General features: G+C 30.3%; 1 protein-coding gene across 2 annotated transcripts; it reads left to right on the top strand.

Moving 5' to 3' along the window:
* LOC109328852 lies at positions 9,457 to 12,971 on the top strand. 2 transcript variants are annotated; one of them, XM_019562468.1, is made up of 3 exons: positions 9,457 to 9,670; positions 10,440 to 10,564; positions 12,289 to 12,971. In XM_019562468.1, exons 1-3 carry the CDS (start codon positions 9,520 to 9,522, stop codon positions 12,580 to 12,582), a joined length of 570 nt encoding a protein of 189 aa, XP_019418013.1. In that variant the 5' UTR covers positions 9,457 to 9,519; the 3' UTR covers positions 12,583 to 12,971. The 2 variants fall into 2 exon arrangements, with proteins under 2 accessions (XP_019418013.1, XP_019418012.1); XM_019562467.1 differs by having other exon boundaries at positions 10,434 to 10,564.

Raw genomic sequence — 16,595 nt, 5'->3', positions numbered from 1 at the left:
AACAAGCGAACAATCAAATAGTAAAGAGTATAGAGACAAGAGAATAACACAAGAGATTTGGTAACGAGGTTCGACCAATTGTGCCTACGTCCCCGGGAGCGTTGAGCGACTACCACTATATATTATTAGAGAATAAGGATTAGTTTTTACTATTCTTCTCTTTATTTCATTAGGTTTACATAACATCAATATATATAGTCCTCTACCCCAACTCATTTACATCAGCCCAAGCCTATAACTTGTATTGTTGTTATATAGAGATATGAGTCATTGCACAATAAATTTAGACTAAAAATTATAAAAGACATGTTTCTATTATTATAATTTACATTTACGTCAATGTTGTCACCAAGTGTTATAACATATATGATAAAATAAATAAATGTAATTACTTTAATTATATTTAGAGTGAATACTCATTTTAGTCACTCATATTTTTCGACCTTACCAGTTTAGTCATTCAAAAAAGAAAAGACCTAAAGCGGTCCACAAAAATTTTAAATGTGAGTCAAATTAGTTCTTTTTAGCATATTTTATAAAACTTGTTAGAGACTAATTTAACCCAAAAAAGACTAATTTGACCCACATTTGAATTTTTTGGATCATTTTAAGTATTTTCTTTTTTGAATGACTAAATTGATAAGGTCAAAAAATATGAGAGATTAAAATGAATATTTACTCTTATATTTAATGACAAATTGGATCTTAAGCATAAATATAGAAATATAGAAATATATTTCCAACGTACATAACTAGGGTTCTCATCACCTTTGTTGAATGTGCATTAGTTAAAAGATGACAAAACTTCTTTCTACTAATATACCTTCATCTTTCTAATGAATTCATGCACGATTTCGCTCTTAATCATCCTCTATCGCATTCTATGCTTGGGATAGTTCATGAGTTTACAATGTTGTTTTCATTGGACAAATTCCATCAGTTTTATTCCAAATATATATTTGTCTTCTTCTCTATCTTATACGAGAAACTATCTTCTATACCAAAAAGTATCTCAATATATGTACTAATACTTGTGATAGGTTAGAAAAATACTTAAATATTAAACTTTTAACTTTAATATTTTTTAACCAATCACAAACAATAATGTATAGAATGACAATAAATCTGCTTGCTCTTCTATGTTGCTTATTCACCCAAATCCCTAGTCCTAAAAACTCCTAGACTTGTCTTTCAAATGCATTCTCCAAACACCAATTGAGAAACATTATCAAATCCATGAATTGAAGACATTCACTAAAGTATTAAGCACGCTAACACATAATACTGGATATTATATAGAAGGATCTAATAAAAACTTTTTAATTAACAACAATGTTAACTAAAGGGGTCATTTATACACCTCACAAATGCTACATGTAGGAATACACCTTTTACCTAAGTATAACCGTTCGATTCAATTTTTTATGTAATTAACATTATACTCATGTAATTGCATGAGTCGCTTCTTTCTGATATTAAAAGAATGTATTTAATATTTATCTTTAAATGAAAGACCTAAATTTTTAGTTAAATAGAGACATATATTAATTTAATTATGAGTTGAAACAAATAATAGTAATGTAAGTCAAAATAGTTACAATGTAGAGACATAAAATAACTATACATCAATAATTTCAAGTGATAAATCTTAACGATATAAATGATATCATATTCAAAATCTTTGTTTTTGCAAAATGGACAAATAATGTACATATACTTTATAACGTCAATAAATAAATCATGTATTGATCGATTATACTTTTTTGATTTCATAATAATTACTTTAAAAGTCATTTATAGAATCTTATACAATTAGGTGTTATATGGGGAAAACTTATTGATAGTATAAAAACTAAATCGTAAACTAAACTACATAAAAGAGAGGTAATATCTTGAGCTATTCTCTGTTTATATTTTATTTTTAGTATTATATTGTTATAATCTATATTTTTCTCATTTGAAAATATGTGCAACACAATGAATATTTGGTAATTTTTATAACGTTGAATATCTTACCAGTTACATAATTATGAAATAGATATAATTATGTTTTTTAGTTCTAAATTTTTAACAATCATTTGATTTTTAAATATGAATATAATCCTTTCAAGTTCTGAAATTTGGACAACATTGATGTTAAAACTAAATTATCACATTCTCATTTCTTCTCTAGTTTCACTCTTCTAAGTTTACCTAAAAAAAATGATATCTTAGATAATAGTTATTGTGATATTTGCAAGAAATGTTGTTCAGAGACTCTATTATAAAAAAGCAAAAATCAACAATATAGTTTAGAAATAATTCAAACAAACATAAATCAAATATTTGGTACTCTTGAAAAGAAGATTGAAAATAACTTTTGGCAAAAATACCCTCTTTCACATTGTCTAATTTTATAATTTCACCTGTTCATTCAAGTTATATATAGTCAATTCATATATAGGTAATAGATAGTAGATTGTTGAAATTATATTCTACAAAAACAATCACGAATATAAGGTAAAAACAAATGTAGTAGAATAGCTAAGGGGTTTATTTCCCTTGAGTCCAAATAAATAATGTAAAACAAACATTAATAATTGAGTAGTTAATGTTAATTATTGAATTCGGTAAACGACCAAAGTAGCGATTTCTAATTTCTTGGAAATTTGACTATCTGAATAAATAGGAATTAATTGATTCCTAAAGTGAATTCTAAAGTATCAATAGAAGAAAATAAAAGATTGAAATTTGAACGGATAATCGTAAATTTCAAAAAATCAATTCCTAAATGATTGTAAGGAGATAACTCCACTCCTTGTACAAATTGTACAATGACACGTGTCCTTTTATTATTATTATTTTTATTTTCTTTCTATTTTCTCATATTTTGTTTTTATGAATATTGATTTTCTTCTCTCACCAGAAACCAAGAGTTTTATACACCTCATTCTTCTTCTTTTTTTCTCTCTCAAATCTGCATATTCTCTCCTCCTTTCTCTTTATTTTTGTCTCTTTTTGTAAGGGAAAAAGAAGAATTCACACAACAACCCCTTCTCTCTGGAGATTACAATGTTGAAGGAGATAAGTACTGTAGAGCAAAATTCATTATAAATGTGTGGGAACCATAGATAAAGTGTATAGATGATCTCATATGTGCATGGTGAAGAATCTTGAATTTGATGATCTTGATGTAGTATTTTTCATCTGTTGCAAGTTCTATAAATTTTTCTATGTTATTTGTTTCTTCTATTTAAAACTAACATGAAACTTCGTAAATTTGGTAGGTAAGTGACAACTAAATAGCCATTTAAGTTGGAGATGCAAAACTTTATCTGAGGTTAAGTGTGGTATTGTGATGCTTTTCTGTTAATGCATATTTTCGTTAGATTATGTGAAGGAGATGGTATGAAACTCTTTGTTTCTGGTGAGAGAAGAAAATCATTATTCATAAAATCAAAATATGAGAAAATAGAAAGAAAACGAAAAATATAAAAATGAAGGGACATGTGTCATTATGCAATTAGTATAAGGAGAGGAGTTATCTCCTCACACCATATGAGATATATTATTCTCATATATGAAACTTAATTAAAGGCTATATTAAACCACAAGTTCGCAATTTAAAGTAAAAAAATCAAATAATACCAAGAAATTCATTATTTCATGGAAGCATTACAAACACAGTTAATCAATTAAAGAATGAATAAATTTATTTATTCAAAATTCAACAATTTAGTTTATAAATAATTCAAACAAACATAAAGTTAAATATATATAGGAGAGATCCGTTTACACTCAAGTTAAGTTACACTAATTATACTCAATCTCAGTCATTGATTTTCTTAAATCTTACGAACCAAATGTGAGAGTGAAATAAATGATGAGAGAGAAAAAGAGAAATCTTAGCTGACATTTAAGTTTTATCCATCTAGTCCGTAGGATTTAAGAAAATCAATGACTGAGATTGAGTGTAATTAGTGTAATATATTACAATGCTAATAATTTATGTATATTTTATGATTGATTTTAATAGATTACACCCAAAAAATCAATTCATTATCATAATTAAATCAAATCAATGATATTGTTTTTAAGCCATAAATGCAGGTAGAAGAATAATATGATTAAAATGAATTAATTCTTTACAATTCATTACAAACTTTCACACCTCACTATTGTTAGATCATTCACCTTCAAACTCTCACACCCCATTTTTTAGGGATTCCTTCTTCCTCATTCATTGTGAAAAACAAGAAATAATAGGTAAAGTAGTAAAGAGATGAAAACTATTTATGTATAATTATAGTTAAATAATAAATAAATGAGGTAACGTGTGGAAATCTTCTAATCAAATTTTATCACTCATCTTAATCTTAACTATTATCATTATTTTTTCTTCTATTTCCTTACATTAAAGGTCCAGATCTCTGTAACTCTTAACATCTTCTTATTCTCGTTTTTATTATTAAATTCCTTACATTTCAAATCATCTTTTTTTAATTATTTCTAAAAGACATTATTATATAACATGAGGAAATGAAATGATTTTTGAAATTCAAAATTTATTTGACCAAAATAACCACTTCTTTGAACAGTTGTCACAAATATAAGATGTATAGTTTAGTCTTTTTATCGGTCCTTTCAATTCATATATAGATAGTAGATATATAAATATTTTAATAGAAAACCAAATTCATTTGTTGTGCAAAGGAGAATAAAATTGAAGATTTTAATAAGAGATGGACACAGAGACATTAAACTAACATGCATAGATGCTTTAAGGAAGAGTCAAACTGCAAATGAAGAGATAAGAAGATAATGACGTGATAAGATGAGGAGATAAATATATTAATAAAAACAAACAAACAATGAATATATATATATATAATATATATATATATATATATATATATATATATGGATATCAAGTAGATACAGTAGTTTTTTGAGGATTTGGTAGTTGTTAATGATGTAACCTTTTTAAATCAGACAGTAAGGAAGATGATTATTGAGAAAAATAGATCTAGAAAATAAGAACATACCTAGAAATAAACAAATGAATGAAAAAATAAATAAAATAATCAATGAAAAATGCACTTTAAACAACATATTTATAAAATAAGAATAGATTTACAATGATGGAGATCGACTAATGGGATACATAAGCCATCAAATTAGGTTTAACACAAATGACTACACATGTTTTTGTGATGCTGACAAAGTAAATTCGAGGAAAGAAACTTCAGATTGTAGATATGAGAGAGAAGAAGGGGAAATATGAAACGAAAGGCGAGAAAAGAAGATGAAAATATGAAATGATAATGGATAGAGAAGTAATTCATATGTGAAAAGAGATTCATTCTATTGTGAGATGTAATTTCTTCATAGAATAAAAAACAAATGAACTCATCAATTATTAGTATTAAAATATAAAATGTATAAAAAGGAAAGATGCAAAATTGGAAGGTACATATAATTAGCATGAACATGTTTTGGAATGAAAATTTTATTTGAGAGATTGACACATGTCATGAGAGACATTTTTTATTATATAGGTAATAGAAATGAACCGAATAGAATAATAATATATTCAATTTGATTAATGTTGAATTTATGTGTAGGAACCAGTGTTGTGAAACCCGAGTCGGACGTCAAACCGGCAGAGGTCCCGTATTAGGTTTAACCGGTTTAAACGGTTAAACCGTCCGGTCTGACCGGATGATTTCGTACATAATTAATAATTTTTATTTATAAATATATAGTTATATATAAATGTAAAACTTATATAATTAATAATTATGTATAATTATATTGAAATAATATCTTTGTATCTTTTTTGGACCGTAGTAAAACAAAATATTAGAACATTGTCCCATTTTTTTTATTTTTAAGTGAGCTGTCCGGTTTAGTTCCTCGGTTAATCCGGTTTAACCGAGTTTAACACGGTCGGACCGAATTTTTTCCGGTTCAAAACGGTCCAACTCCCATTCGGTTAAGACGGTAAATCAGAATCGTTTTCAAGTCCAGTCAGCGGTCAGACCGGTCGGACCGTCCGGTCCGATCCGGTTCTAACAACACTGGTAGGAACCAAGTCAAACGGATCATAAATGGTTTGGTTTGGTTCTTGAATTTGCTTGTATATTTTTAGAAAATCTCACACTATGTCAAATTACATTACATAAGGCTAATTGTCAATTTTAATTTTTTATTTTAGCTAACAAAGTAACATCCATATGCATAATAATGAAAATTTAAAACACAATTCATATGTATAATTGCATAACATAAACTAGAACAAGTCATGTTCAAGAACTTGACAAAAGTCTAGTACAATGAAAACAATGAAATAATGAAAACAATTCAACATTGACTGAACTCAAATAATGAAAATAACACATTGACCATGGTGACGAATCTAAGAACTTGAGAGTAGAGTATACAATATATGTTAAAAATTAAAATAATAAATATCATCATATATAAAAAGATGAAAACATTAATGTCAAAATCATAGAATTTAAATATAATTAATCAAATAAATTTCAAACTCCGTAATTGATCTTCACACAACTTAATATTTTGAAATCATTGAATGATCAACTCATTATCAATGTTGTTGAACATTTCTCACTCAATATAAGTCATTAAACAAACATTTATTCATGCATCTCACATTTGACTAGGCAACCAATTTTTCACAATCTTCATAGTTGAAAAGACTATTTCCACGGTTATTGTGACAAAATGTAAAATCATTGCAAACAAAATAAATACAAAGCATAATAGAAACAATATAATTACAAATAACAAAGAGACAAAGAGTGAATAGAAACAAAAAAAAACCTAATAGAAATAGCCAAGCAAACAAATAATAAAGGCCACAAAACAATGTTTGAAGGGTGAGAATAAAAATAATGAAATGAAAATAATGTTAAACGTATAATGTAAATAATGAAACAAACAAAGAATAAAGAAAATGAATAAAAATAATGAAATGGAAAAAGTGTTAAACAATAATGAAAAAATGAAATGAACAATGAAATAGAAAATAATAAAGGACTATATAAACAACCAACAAGATAAGAATTGAAACAATGTTTTAAGGCAATGTTGAGTCTGTGTATGAAATAGGAATTCCTACATTTTTTATGTTGTTCAAAATTCTAAGTTCTAATTTGTGGTTACCTTTCTTTGGCAGGTTTTTTCTTTATATTTGAGCTCTTCATTGCGGGTTTGAAGAGTTGTACGTGATGTATATATTTTTTTTCAAAATTAGGGTGTAAACTTGCAAATCCTCATGTGAATGTGGTGTCTTCTCTAATTGACAGAACTACTGAAATAATAAAATAATGACAATAAGTAATATGATATTCAGTTAATCATTTACTTTATATTAATGAATAAATAAATTTTTTAATATATGGTTCAGTTTGAATAATTCCTGAATTTCTAGAACCGGGAATTGAACTAATCAGTTATTCAAAAAGATTTGAATTGCATAACGAACCACCGCTTGATATGGGGTAAAATGAATATATTGAGATTTTGGGGCTGAATACTTTTTAAGTTTGTGGTTAAAGTCTTTGCCCTGCCTAATTGTGATTTCAGGATAAATCTTTGAGCTTAAGTAGTGGTAGGACAGTTAGATTGTATTCAAGGTTTGTCGAAACTATCATTCGATCAGTTATTGGCTGAGAAATATATTACTACTTAAGTGTTGAAAATGAATAAACTATTTAAAAAATATATTTACACATAACTCATTAGTGATTATGTGCATGTACCCAAAAAATGCACCAGTGATAAAATTTCAATAAGCATCAACTTCCAATCGATTTAATCTTAATTCAAATTTGTGAACCACGGTTGTTCCAAATCTAGTGAAGCCACGTACCCAAACACATATGGAGGACGTGTCCACATGTAAACCAGCCACTTGGCATGGAATGGTATTACTTGCATTCTTGCAATAAATAATAATAATAATAAGTATATTCTAGTAGTTTTTATTAAAAATGCATTCTGATTTATGGTGGAAAATAATTTTACATTGTTAAGTAATTGGTTATCCGTATACGTGTATGATTAATTATTTTAATAACGAAAAGCATTTACCACCAACTTGTAGGACTAATATGAGGGACAAAGTACTTTGCTAAATACAAATTATGTTTTTTATATTTAATGAAGAGTATTTTTTTACCTCGTGGATAAATAATTAATCTTCTTCGAGGTATGTAATTACTTTTCTTAATAAGTGTAATTTGACCAGAATCGAATTATTAATGTTTTGGTCTAGGGATTTATTGACCTTATAAATTGTGTTTTTAAAATGAGATGAACTTGAGATTTTGATTAAGGTAAATCATTATTATAAAATATAAGTATTTCCTAATTTCATGTCATTATAACTTAATGATAGTATAAAATTTTCTACGCTAATAATAAAAACTATCTTTTTTGTTTAACTATAATTAGCCAGACATTCTTTTTATCCCACTTTTATATGATTATTTCTTGCACTTACAGTTTAAGAACTTATTAATTACGAAGATATATGATTTCTTTATTTTTCTCCTACACAAAGTTTTTATTAAAAAGTAATATTGGTGATATAACCCAGTAAATAATATCAAAATTTAATTAGTCTTAGTTAGAGTTGTGAGATGACTTATACAAATATATTACACAAGACTTTAATCATGAGATGAGATTCAACTCACTTGACTAAGCCTGTTTGAAATATATGATGCTAGATTATGATTATAAATTATAATCTGTATTTAACATATTATTTCCCCCCTTCTTGATTTATAAGTTTTTCTACATAAACTAAACTTGTTATCTATAAGTTTTTATAAAATGGTTATAAAAAAAACATGTATTAAAATTTTAAAATTATAAAATTATAAACGTGAAGTCAGTGAAGATCGATTACATGTTTTTTGGATTTTTTGGTTAATCACAACTTTAATCTTTTAAATATACTTAATTTATCATTTTATAATATATATGTATATTCTTTAACCATATTTTGTTAATATCTTCCTTTAGTATCAAACTATCACATAGTGATATAAGATATGACTAGACCCTAGAATGACGAAAAAGTTAAGAGTTCGATTTCTGAAAGTTAATACTTGTTGAAAAAGACAATTATATATATAAAAAAGATTAATTTTTACTCATAGGTGAAATGATATCCTTAATAATAATATAGAGAATAAAATATATTCTGTTATAAGAAAATTACCTCTAGATACTAAAATCATCATATAAGTTCTACATATATAAAAAATCCTTCTCTCTAACCCTTATAGAGGACCAAATTACCCATAGGGTTTTGGAAGTGGGGGTTTATATTTTTTCCTTAAATTAAATTATAAAACATAACATTATATTAATATATTTATATGAATGTATGTATGGTATAAAAATATCTGTAAGAAATATTTTGTTGGCATTACTCTTAATTAAACTAAATCATTATAATCAAAGAGCTAGAGCTGCATTTGGATTTTGGCGTGTCCTAGAATTATGGGTCAGGCATTTCGTCGAGCATCTGGAAGGGTCCGAGTACCCGACCCGAAAAACGTCGTCGATCACCGCCCCCCGCCACCGAAATACACCGCCGAAAAAGCAACGGAGATCTCAAAGGCTGCCGAAAAGGACGCACCGAACACCGCCGGTAAGTGTCTTTATCCTAATGCGATTGCGAAATTTTTTGTATCTTTCACTTCATTTTTGTTTTGCTTTTTTAGTTGTCCCTTTCACTTCATTGAAACTGAAAATGTTAGTGGTTACCTCAGCAATCGAGGTAGATAATGTGGTTATGTTCAGAATGTGTTGTATTATGTTGGGGTATTGGTAAATGAGGTCCTGAACAATGTTGGGTTGATGAATTTCAGTATTCACTTCAAAGTTTTGCTTTTGGAATTGATATATTTGTCTTATGGTTTGTTTGGTTCTGCTGAGAATTGGAAAATGGAAAATTGGGTAGTCAAAAGCTTGGAGCTTTTTATGAAAAACAAAATTCCCACACTTTACTTGTTACAATCAAATTGGGGATAGTTAAAACTGTAATGCGAATGAATAAAAATGTGTTGGTTAAATAGATATTTGGGACTCGACTTGAGTTATTCAGTTTGGCTTGACCCGGATTAGTTAGAGTTTATAGTGAATTTTAGATACCAAGAGTCTTATACTAAAAGGTAGAGTGCAACACAGAGTTTTTACTTGAACCCCACAATTTTTGGCCTCTTATTCATGGTTTGAAATTGAGATAAAAGTAGATTTTCGTCTATTTACACCTTCTAGGTATACCATTAGATTTTGTGGCCTTACTAGCTGTATAGCTAATGTATATTTGCTTATAATTTTGGTGTTTGTCTGAGTTGTATAATGGTACCATGGCACTTCATTGTGGTTGATGTTGTTGTTATTTTTCTTGGCTAAAGATGATCGTCCTAGAGTTAATGTTGACAACATCATTGAGGATAAAGATCCCAAATATGATGCTATGCTTGGTCAAATGATTGGCAGAATCACGACGAAGCCTGGGGGGAAACCTGAGATGGGTGAGGTGAGTTTTTAACAACTTATGTTGAGTTTGAAGTTGATACTGAAGTGTTATGATGTCGTGTGTGATGTGTTCTTTTCCATTTCGACATTTACACCTTAGAACTTGAACATCTGACATTGTTTTGTTCACCCTTTGCGGATGAAGCTGTATTAGAGCTAACACTTGTCTTAAAATGTTCTCCTATATTTGGCTTGTGCATGTCCTGTCAGATGAAATAAAGTCTGCCAAAAACATCTTATCTCCTTATGTTATGGATTGTTATTTGTCTAAAATACTGTCTTTCTATACTTAATTGGTTATATATACCTTTAGAAATCTTATCCTGTCACACTGTTCTTCATCATTAATGCCGGCCTCATAATATCTGCCATTTTTTGCTTTGCTCATGGTACTAGCATTGTGTCGTGGAACTAAACAAATATGATTAATCTTTTTAATGCACTTAGTCTTCTATATTATGCACTAGTGAACGAAATCTGTACTCCGTAATGATATGATAGAAAACTGAAGATAGGTATTGTTTTGTTGAGCATTCTTTCATTACTCCTCACCCTCTCTTGAACAAAAAAGATATGGAAGGTGCTTCAAGGGACCCGCAACTCCTATACCAATCCTTTCTTTTACCAAACTGAATAGCCCCTCCCATGCTTTCCCTTTTTATGCTTACCCCAAAGTCCCTGAAACAGACTTATAGCCCCATTCCATGATCATCCCGCCATGTGGACAATTAGTTAAAGCATAGTTACATGGTTCCCTCAATTACCCAATGTACCACATACCGAATTTGGCCTGTCACAGATTAGGTTCCTCATAAAGGAAGTCTCATAACAATAATAATAATAATAATTATTATAATAATAATAATACTAATATAAAAAGTGACAAACCACATAGAACCAGTACCGTATACGTATGAAGCACCGACACTTCAATACCCTTCATGTATTCGTGTCCGACATGTATCTGATACCGATACTCTTCGATACTTCATCGATATGTACCCATAGCGTGTCAAAATTATATTTTGAAAAATAAATAATTTATAAATCTGATACTTTCCAGATATTCTTCGATGCTCTTAACAAAGCTTTCCTGATACCTCATAGACATCCAAAATACCACACAATACATTTTAAAATAGTGAAAGACATAACACAAACAATTAAGTAGAAGATAGAGACATAATATGCAATCTACCTAGTGGACTTATAGCAAGAGAAATAAAACAAAACATGTTTATTGCATAGAGAATTAATAAGAAATGCATATGCCTCATGTTGATCATTGATTAAACGAGATTGATCATTTTATGACAATATGAATTTCATTTTGTATTTAGTGATGTCTACAAAATATGTTCCTTATTTGGAAATTCATAACAATAATTATATGTTTATTATGTTTTATGGATTTTATGTACATATTTTATATGTGTATCCCAAATGTATCGTATCCTGCATTTTTTCAGATAATGCTTATCGACATATCGGATATGTATCGTATTCGATACTCGTATCGACATCGGTGCTTCATAGCCGTATACCATATAACTATGGGTTAAAATTTCCATTCCTTTGCTGACCCATGCCCCAGTTCATTGTTTCCCATCCTTACAACATGATCTACAAAACTATCAGTCTCAATGGTCTAAGCATTGCTTTTTACATTGTAGTGCATAATTTACCGAGACAATCTCATCTTATAGTTTGATAATATTGTTACAGGCCTTTCTGGTTCAAAAGTCTAGTAGACCCATGCCAAGGCTGCGAAATACAAAACCAGATTCTTCTAGTCATGAGCAAAGGCCAGTTCCTACAGGCACTTTGAATATAGCACAGTTGCGCCATATCATCCTCTTGCGTGAAGGCAAGGCTGATGATCACAATGGACCTATGGATGCCCACGAGATTGCTGAAAAATTCCAGGTTGATGTTGTCCAGATTCAGAGGATCTTGCAATTCGTCTCAAAACCTCCAGAAGATAACAGCGGTAAAGATAAGAACAAAACGCCACGATAAATTTACTTTACCAGCATTGCTAACTGGCATTTGTCTGACAAAAGGGCTGTTCTAAATAGATTTGAAGTGTGGAAAAAGTTTTGCCACTTGAAAAATGGTAGTAGTTACCTCAAACAGAAAAGTGAATGTGAAAAACTGTCAATGCTGAAGTATAGGAGTTGTAATTGTCTGTATTAATAAGTGCTTGTGTGGGCACTAATAACACAAATATTACATTTTTTTAGGATATTAACTTTGGAGAGTGTGAGGCAATAAAGGTTTGTTACCCAACAGCTATTGTTTGTTTGTTCATTCTTCAATGCTCCACAATGGATATTTTTTAAGTACGTGTCTTAAAAAAACATGAGTAAATTGAGTTTCTGCTTTGCAAGATAAGGTATTTGTTTTTTTATAGCCATGTTTCTCTTAGAAGGCGATTCGTATTCTTAACTCATCTTGTTTGATTCTCAATGTTGTTGGAACAGTATAAGATAAAGATCTTATCCTGACACTTCAATTTATGATCTAATTTCTGGCTTTTAATAACCGGAGTATGAAGTGCTCATTGTGAAGCCTATTTTTTGGTCGATTTATGTCCATAGCCTTGATTTGCCATTGTTGATAGTGTAGTCATATTCACTTTCTATCAGAAGCCAACTAAAAATTCTGGATTAAGATCATCTCTGTCTGGCAGTTGCTATAGCCATGATCCGATTCAGAGATAATGTGTTTTTATTTATATATGATCCAGTGTGGAGGATGGTGAGGAAAGAGACCCAACAATTGTCTGAGATATATTGATTATTGTTGCAAATATTAAAAATTAAATGTTTTGACTAAAATCTTCAAGGAAAATATAAATGCGGATGAAATGTTAAAATTAGTATCATATCTACTTAAAAATTATTACAAACTACTACTTTTCTCACTAGTATCATAGAAAAAGGTTGTTTTGGGAAAGAAAAACTAATATCTTTATTGACTTTAAGGCATGCTGCATCGGCCTCAGCAGTGCCACGCATGCCTTGCCACTGCCAAGGGGTGTATGAGGGATTGTGGCATTCTATATATATTTCCAGCGTAAGGAATTAATCTCTTTCAGAATGTGTAGTTATCCTTCCTACCATGTGTTATTCTCAAGAATTAAATTTTTGACTTCTTTTTTGTGAGAATCTAGCGGAATTTTACACTACTAGATCAACGCATTATTAGTGTTCCACCCCATTTGTCTAAATCAACCTGACAAATACTTAAAGCTGGAGTGTGACTTTAGGATAAAAACAGATGGTTTGAGCTTACCTTATTTACTTGACTGAGTTGAATCTAAGACTTAAGTTTGATTTGCTTAAAACATAAAAGGCTTGAGTTTTAGTCTCATTTAAAGTTTAACTGAATGTTTTCTTTTATCAAATTTCTTTAGGATTAAAAGAAAACATAAAAATATAAACTAAATCTAATTTCATATTCATAATTCATAAAAACATTATAAATAATTCACAATGATATAGGTTTCATAATTAACCAATTAAAAATAAGGTCTGGCATAGCAAAATTGTAAGATTATATAAATGTAGGACCCAAAATAAAATGACTGTAAAGCTTTTTACTGATAGCACAAGACTTGTTGTAATTCTCAAACACTAAAAATATATTCATGTTGGAAATAAGTTGTAATCCAAGTTATGATTGAGTAGTTAGTAGATTGAGTTGTATTAGTTAAGAGTTAGTTTGTGTTTAACTAACACTTTCCAGTTTTGGTATGTTTTTGAAATTCTGTTTTGTTAGTTGGTTTGATTGCCTACTATAAATGGCATGCACTCTTCTTCATGAGTAATAAGATGTATATTCATTGATATCCTTTCTCTCTTACTCTCTTCTCTTCACAACCTTCTATTCTTTCTCAAATCTAACATTTGGTATCAAGAGCACGTAACTATCCTGGAAATCTTCTATCTTCATTGAAACAATCTCATTCTACTTTGCAACCTGAAGAATTCACTACGGGTGAATCAATTATGAAGAAATCAAGGTTGCTGATCTTGGTGTGAAAAGGGTGCAAAAGAGGAAAGAAGCTTGATCTGCAGCAAAGAAAATGGTTGGGAATAACAACAATCTTCCATCAATGAGCCTACCTGTTCTTACAGACAAGAACTAGGATCGTTGGAACACACAAATGAAGGTGTTGTTCAACTTTCAAGAAGTGAATGAAGCTGTTGAGAATGGACATGTTGTACCAGGCCCTAAAGCTACAGAGATTCAAAGAACTATGTTCAAAGAAGCAAAGAAGAAGGATAACAAGGCATTGTTTCTATTGCATCAATGTGTTGATGACACACATTTTGAGAAGATCCAGAATGCCATAACAGCCAAAGATGCTTGGGATATCTTGACTCGAAGCCACTCTGGTGGAGACAAGATAAAGAAGGTGAAGCTACAAACACTAAGAAGGCAATATGAGCTGCTACAAATGGAGGAGAGTGACAAGGTTGGAGACTACTTCACAAAAGTGATTACAATCACTAATCAGATGAAAGGATGTGGAGAAACAGTCACAGATCTCATGATCATAGAGAAAATCATGAGATCATTGCCTCAAAAATTTGACTACATTGTAGTAGCAATAGAGGAATCAAAAGATGTTTCAATGATGAGGATTGAGGAGCTTCAAAGCTCACTAGAAGCACATGAAATGAGGCTCATGGACAGAAATCCAATAAAAAACAGTGAACAAGCTTTGAAGGCAATTCACTACAAGGAGAAAAACAAGAAATGGAAGGGAAAGAAGAGCAGACCAGAGAATGACTGGTCAGATACTTCAGAAAGGAAGGTAGGACAAAGAAAATTTAACAAACAAAAGAAGTTTGATAAGAGGAATGTAGAGTGCTACAATTGCCACAACACAGGACACTACTCCTATGAGTGCACTGCTGAAAAAGGCAAACAGAGGAACTTTGTTGACAAAGAGGCATTCACAACTCATGAAGATCATGAAGTAGAACCATTGACCCTAATGGTTACAGATCCAGCAGAAGATACTCACCTTGAGTCATGGTATCTTGACTCAGGGTGTTCTAACCACATGACTAGTCATAAAGAATGGCTCACAAACTTTGACTCAAGTAGAGAGAGTAAAGTTAAATTTGCTGATGATAGCACCTTGAAAGTAGAAGGAGCAGGTGATGTAGTTATCATAAGGAACAATGGATCAAAAGCCCTTATCTTTGATGTGCTATTTGTCCCTGGAATGAAGTACAATTTACTCAGCATTGGACAACTAGTACAAAAGGGATTTACAGCAATAATGGGCAATGGTCAAGTAGAGGTGTTGGATACCAAGAAGAGAATCATTCTGAGGAGCAAGCTAACCAAAAACAGAACCTTCCAAGTAAACATCAAAGCTGCAAATTCTCAATGCCTTACTGCAATTAAGACCAATGAAGAAAGTTGGATATGGCACTTAAGGTATGGTCATCTGAATTTTAAAAGTTTACACAAGCTTGGCTCCACTAATATGGTTCATGGTCTCCCTACAATAACATGTCCTAAAGATATGTGTGAAGTATGCTTAGCAGGGAAGCAAACCAGAAGACCATTCCAATCCTACTCAAGCATGAGATCCAGATGAGTCTTGGAAGTAGTACACTCAGATGTGTGTGGACCATTGAGGAACCAACATTGGCAGGAAACAGGTACTTCATTACCTTTGTTGATGAGTTTAGTAGAATGATATGGTTGTATGTGATGAGATAGAAAAGTGAAGCCTTTGAATACTTTCTGAAATATAAAGCATTAGTTGAGAGGGAAAGTGGAAAGAAACTGAAGATTCTCAGAACAGATGGAGGAGGAGAATTCACATCTAATGCTTTTGAGCAACATTGTCAACAGAATGGAATAAGACATGAAATCACTGCTCCATACACACCTCAACATAATGGACTTGCTGAAAGGAGAAACAGAACAATAATGGATATGGCAAGAAGCTTAATCAAGGGGAAAGGATTACCACAAAAATTCTGGGGTGAGGCTGTATCCAC

This window comes from Lupinus angustifolius, chromosome LG16 (genome assembly GCF_001865875.1).
Source record: "Lupinus angustifolius cultivar Tanjil chromosome LG16, LupAngTanjil_v1.0, whole genome shotgun sequence".
Classification (NCBI taxonomy): domain Eukaryota; kingdom Viridiplantae; phylum Streptophyta; class Magnoliopsida; order Fabales; family Fabaceae; genus Lupinus; species Lupinus angustifolius.
Note: the sequence above shows the minus strand (reverse complement) of the source record. Positions and strands in the feature narration are given on the sequence as shown.

Coding starts and splice junctions, on each gene's coding strand:
- LOC109328852 (XM_019562467.1), top strand. CDS start 9,520: ATGGGTCAGGCATTTCGTCGAGCATCTGGAAGGGTCCGAGTACCCGAC. Junction 9,671..10,433: donor GGACGCACCGAACACCGCCG/GTAAGTGTCTTT, acceptor TATTTTTCTTGG/CTAAAGATGATCGTCCTAGA. Junction 10,565..12,288: donor GGAAACCTGAGATGGGTGAG/GTGAGTTTTTAA, acceptor ATATTGTTACAG/GCCTTTCTGGTTCAAAAGTC.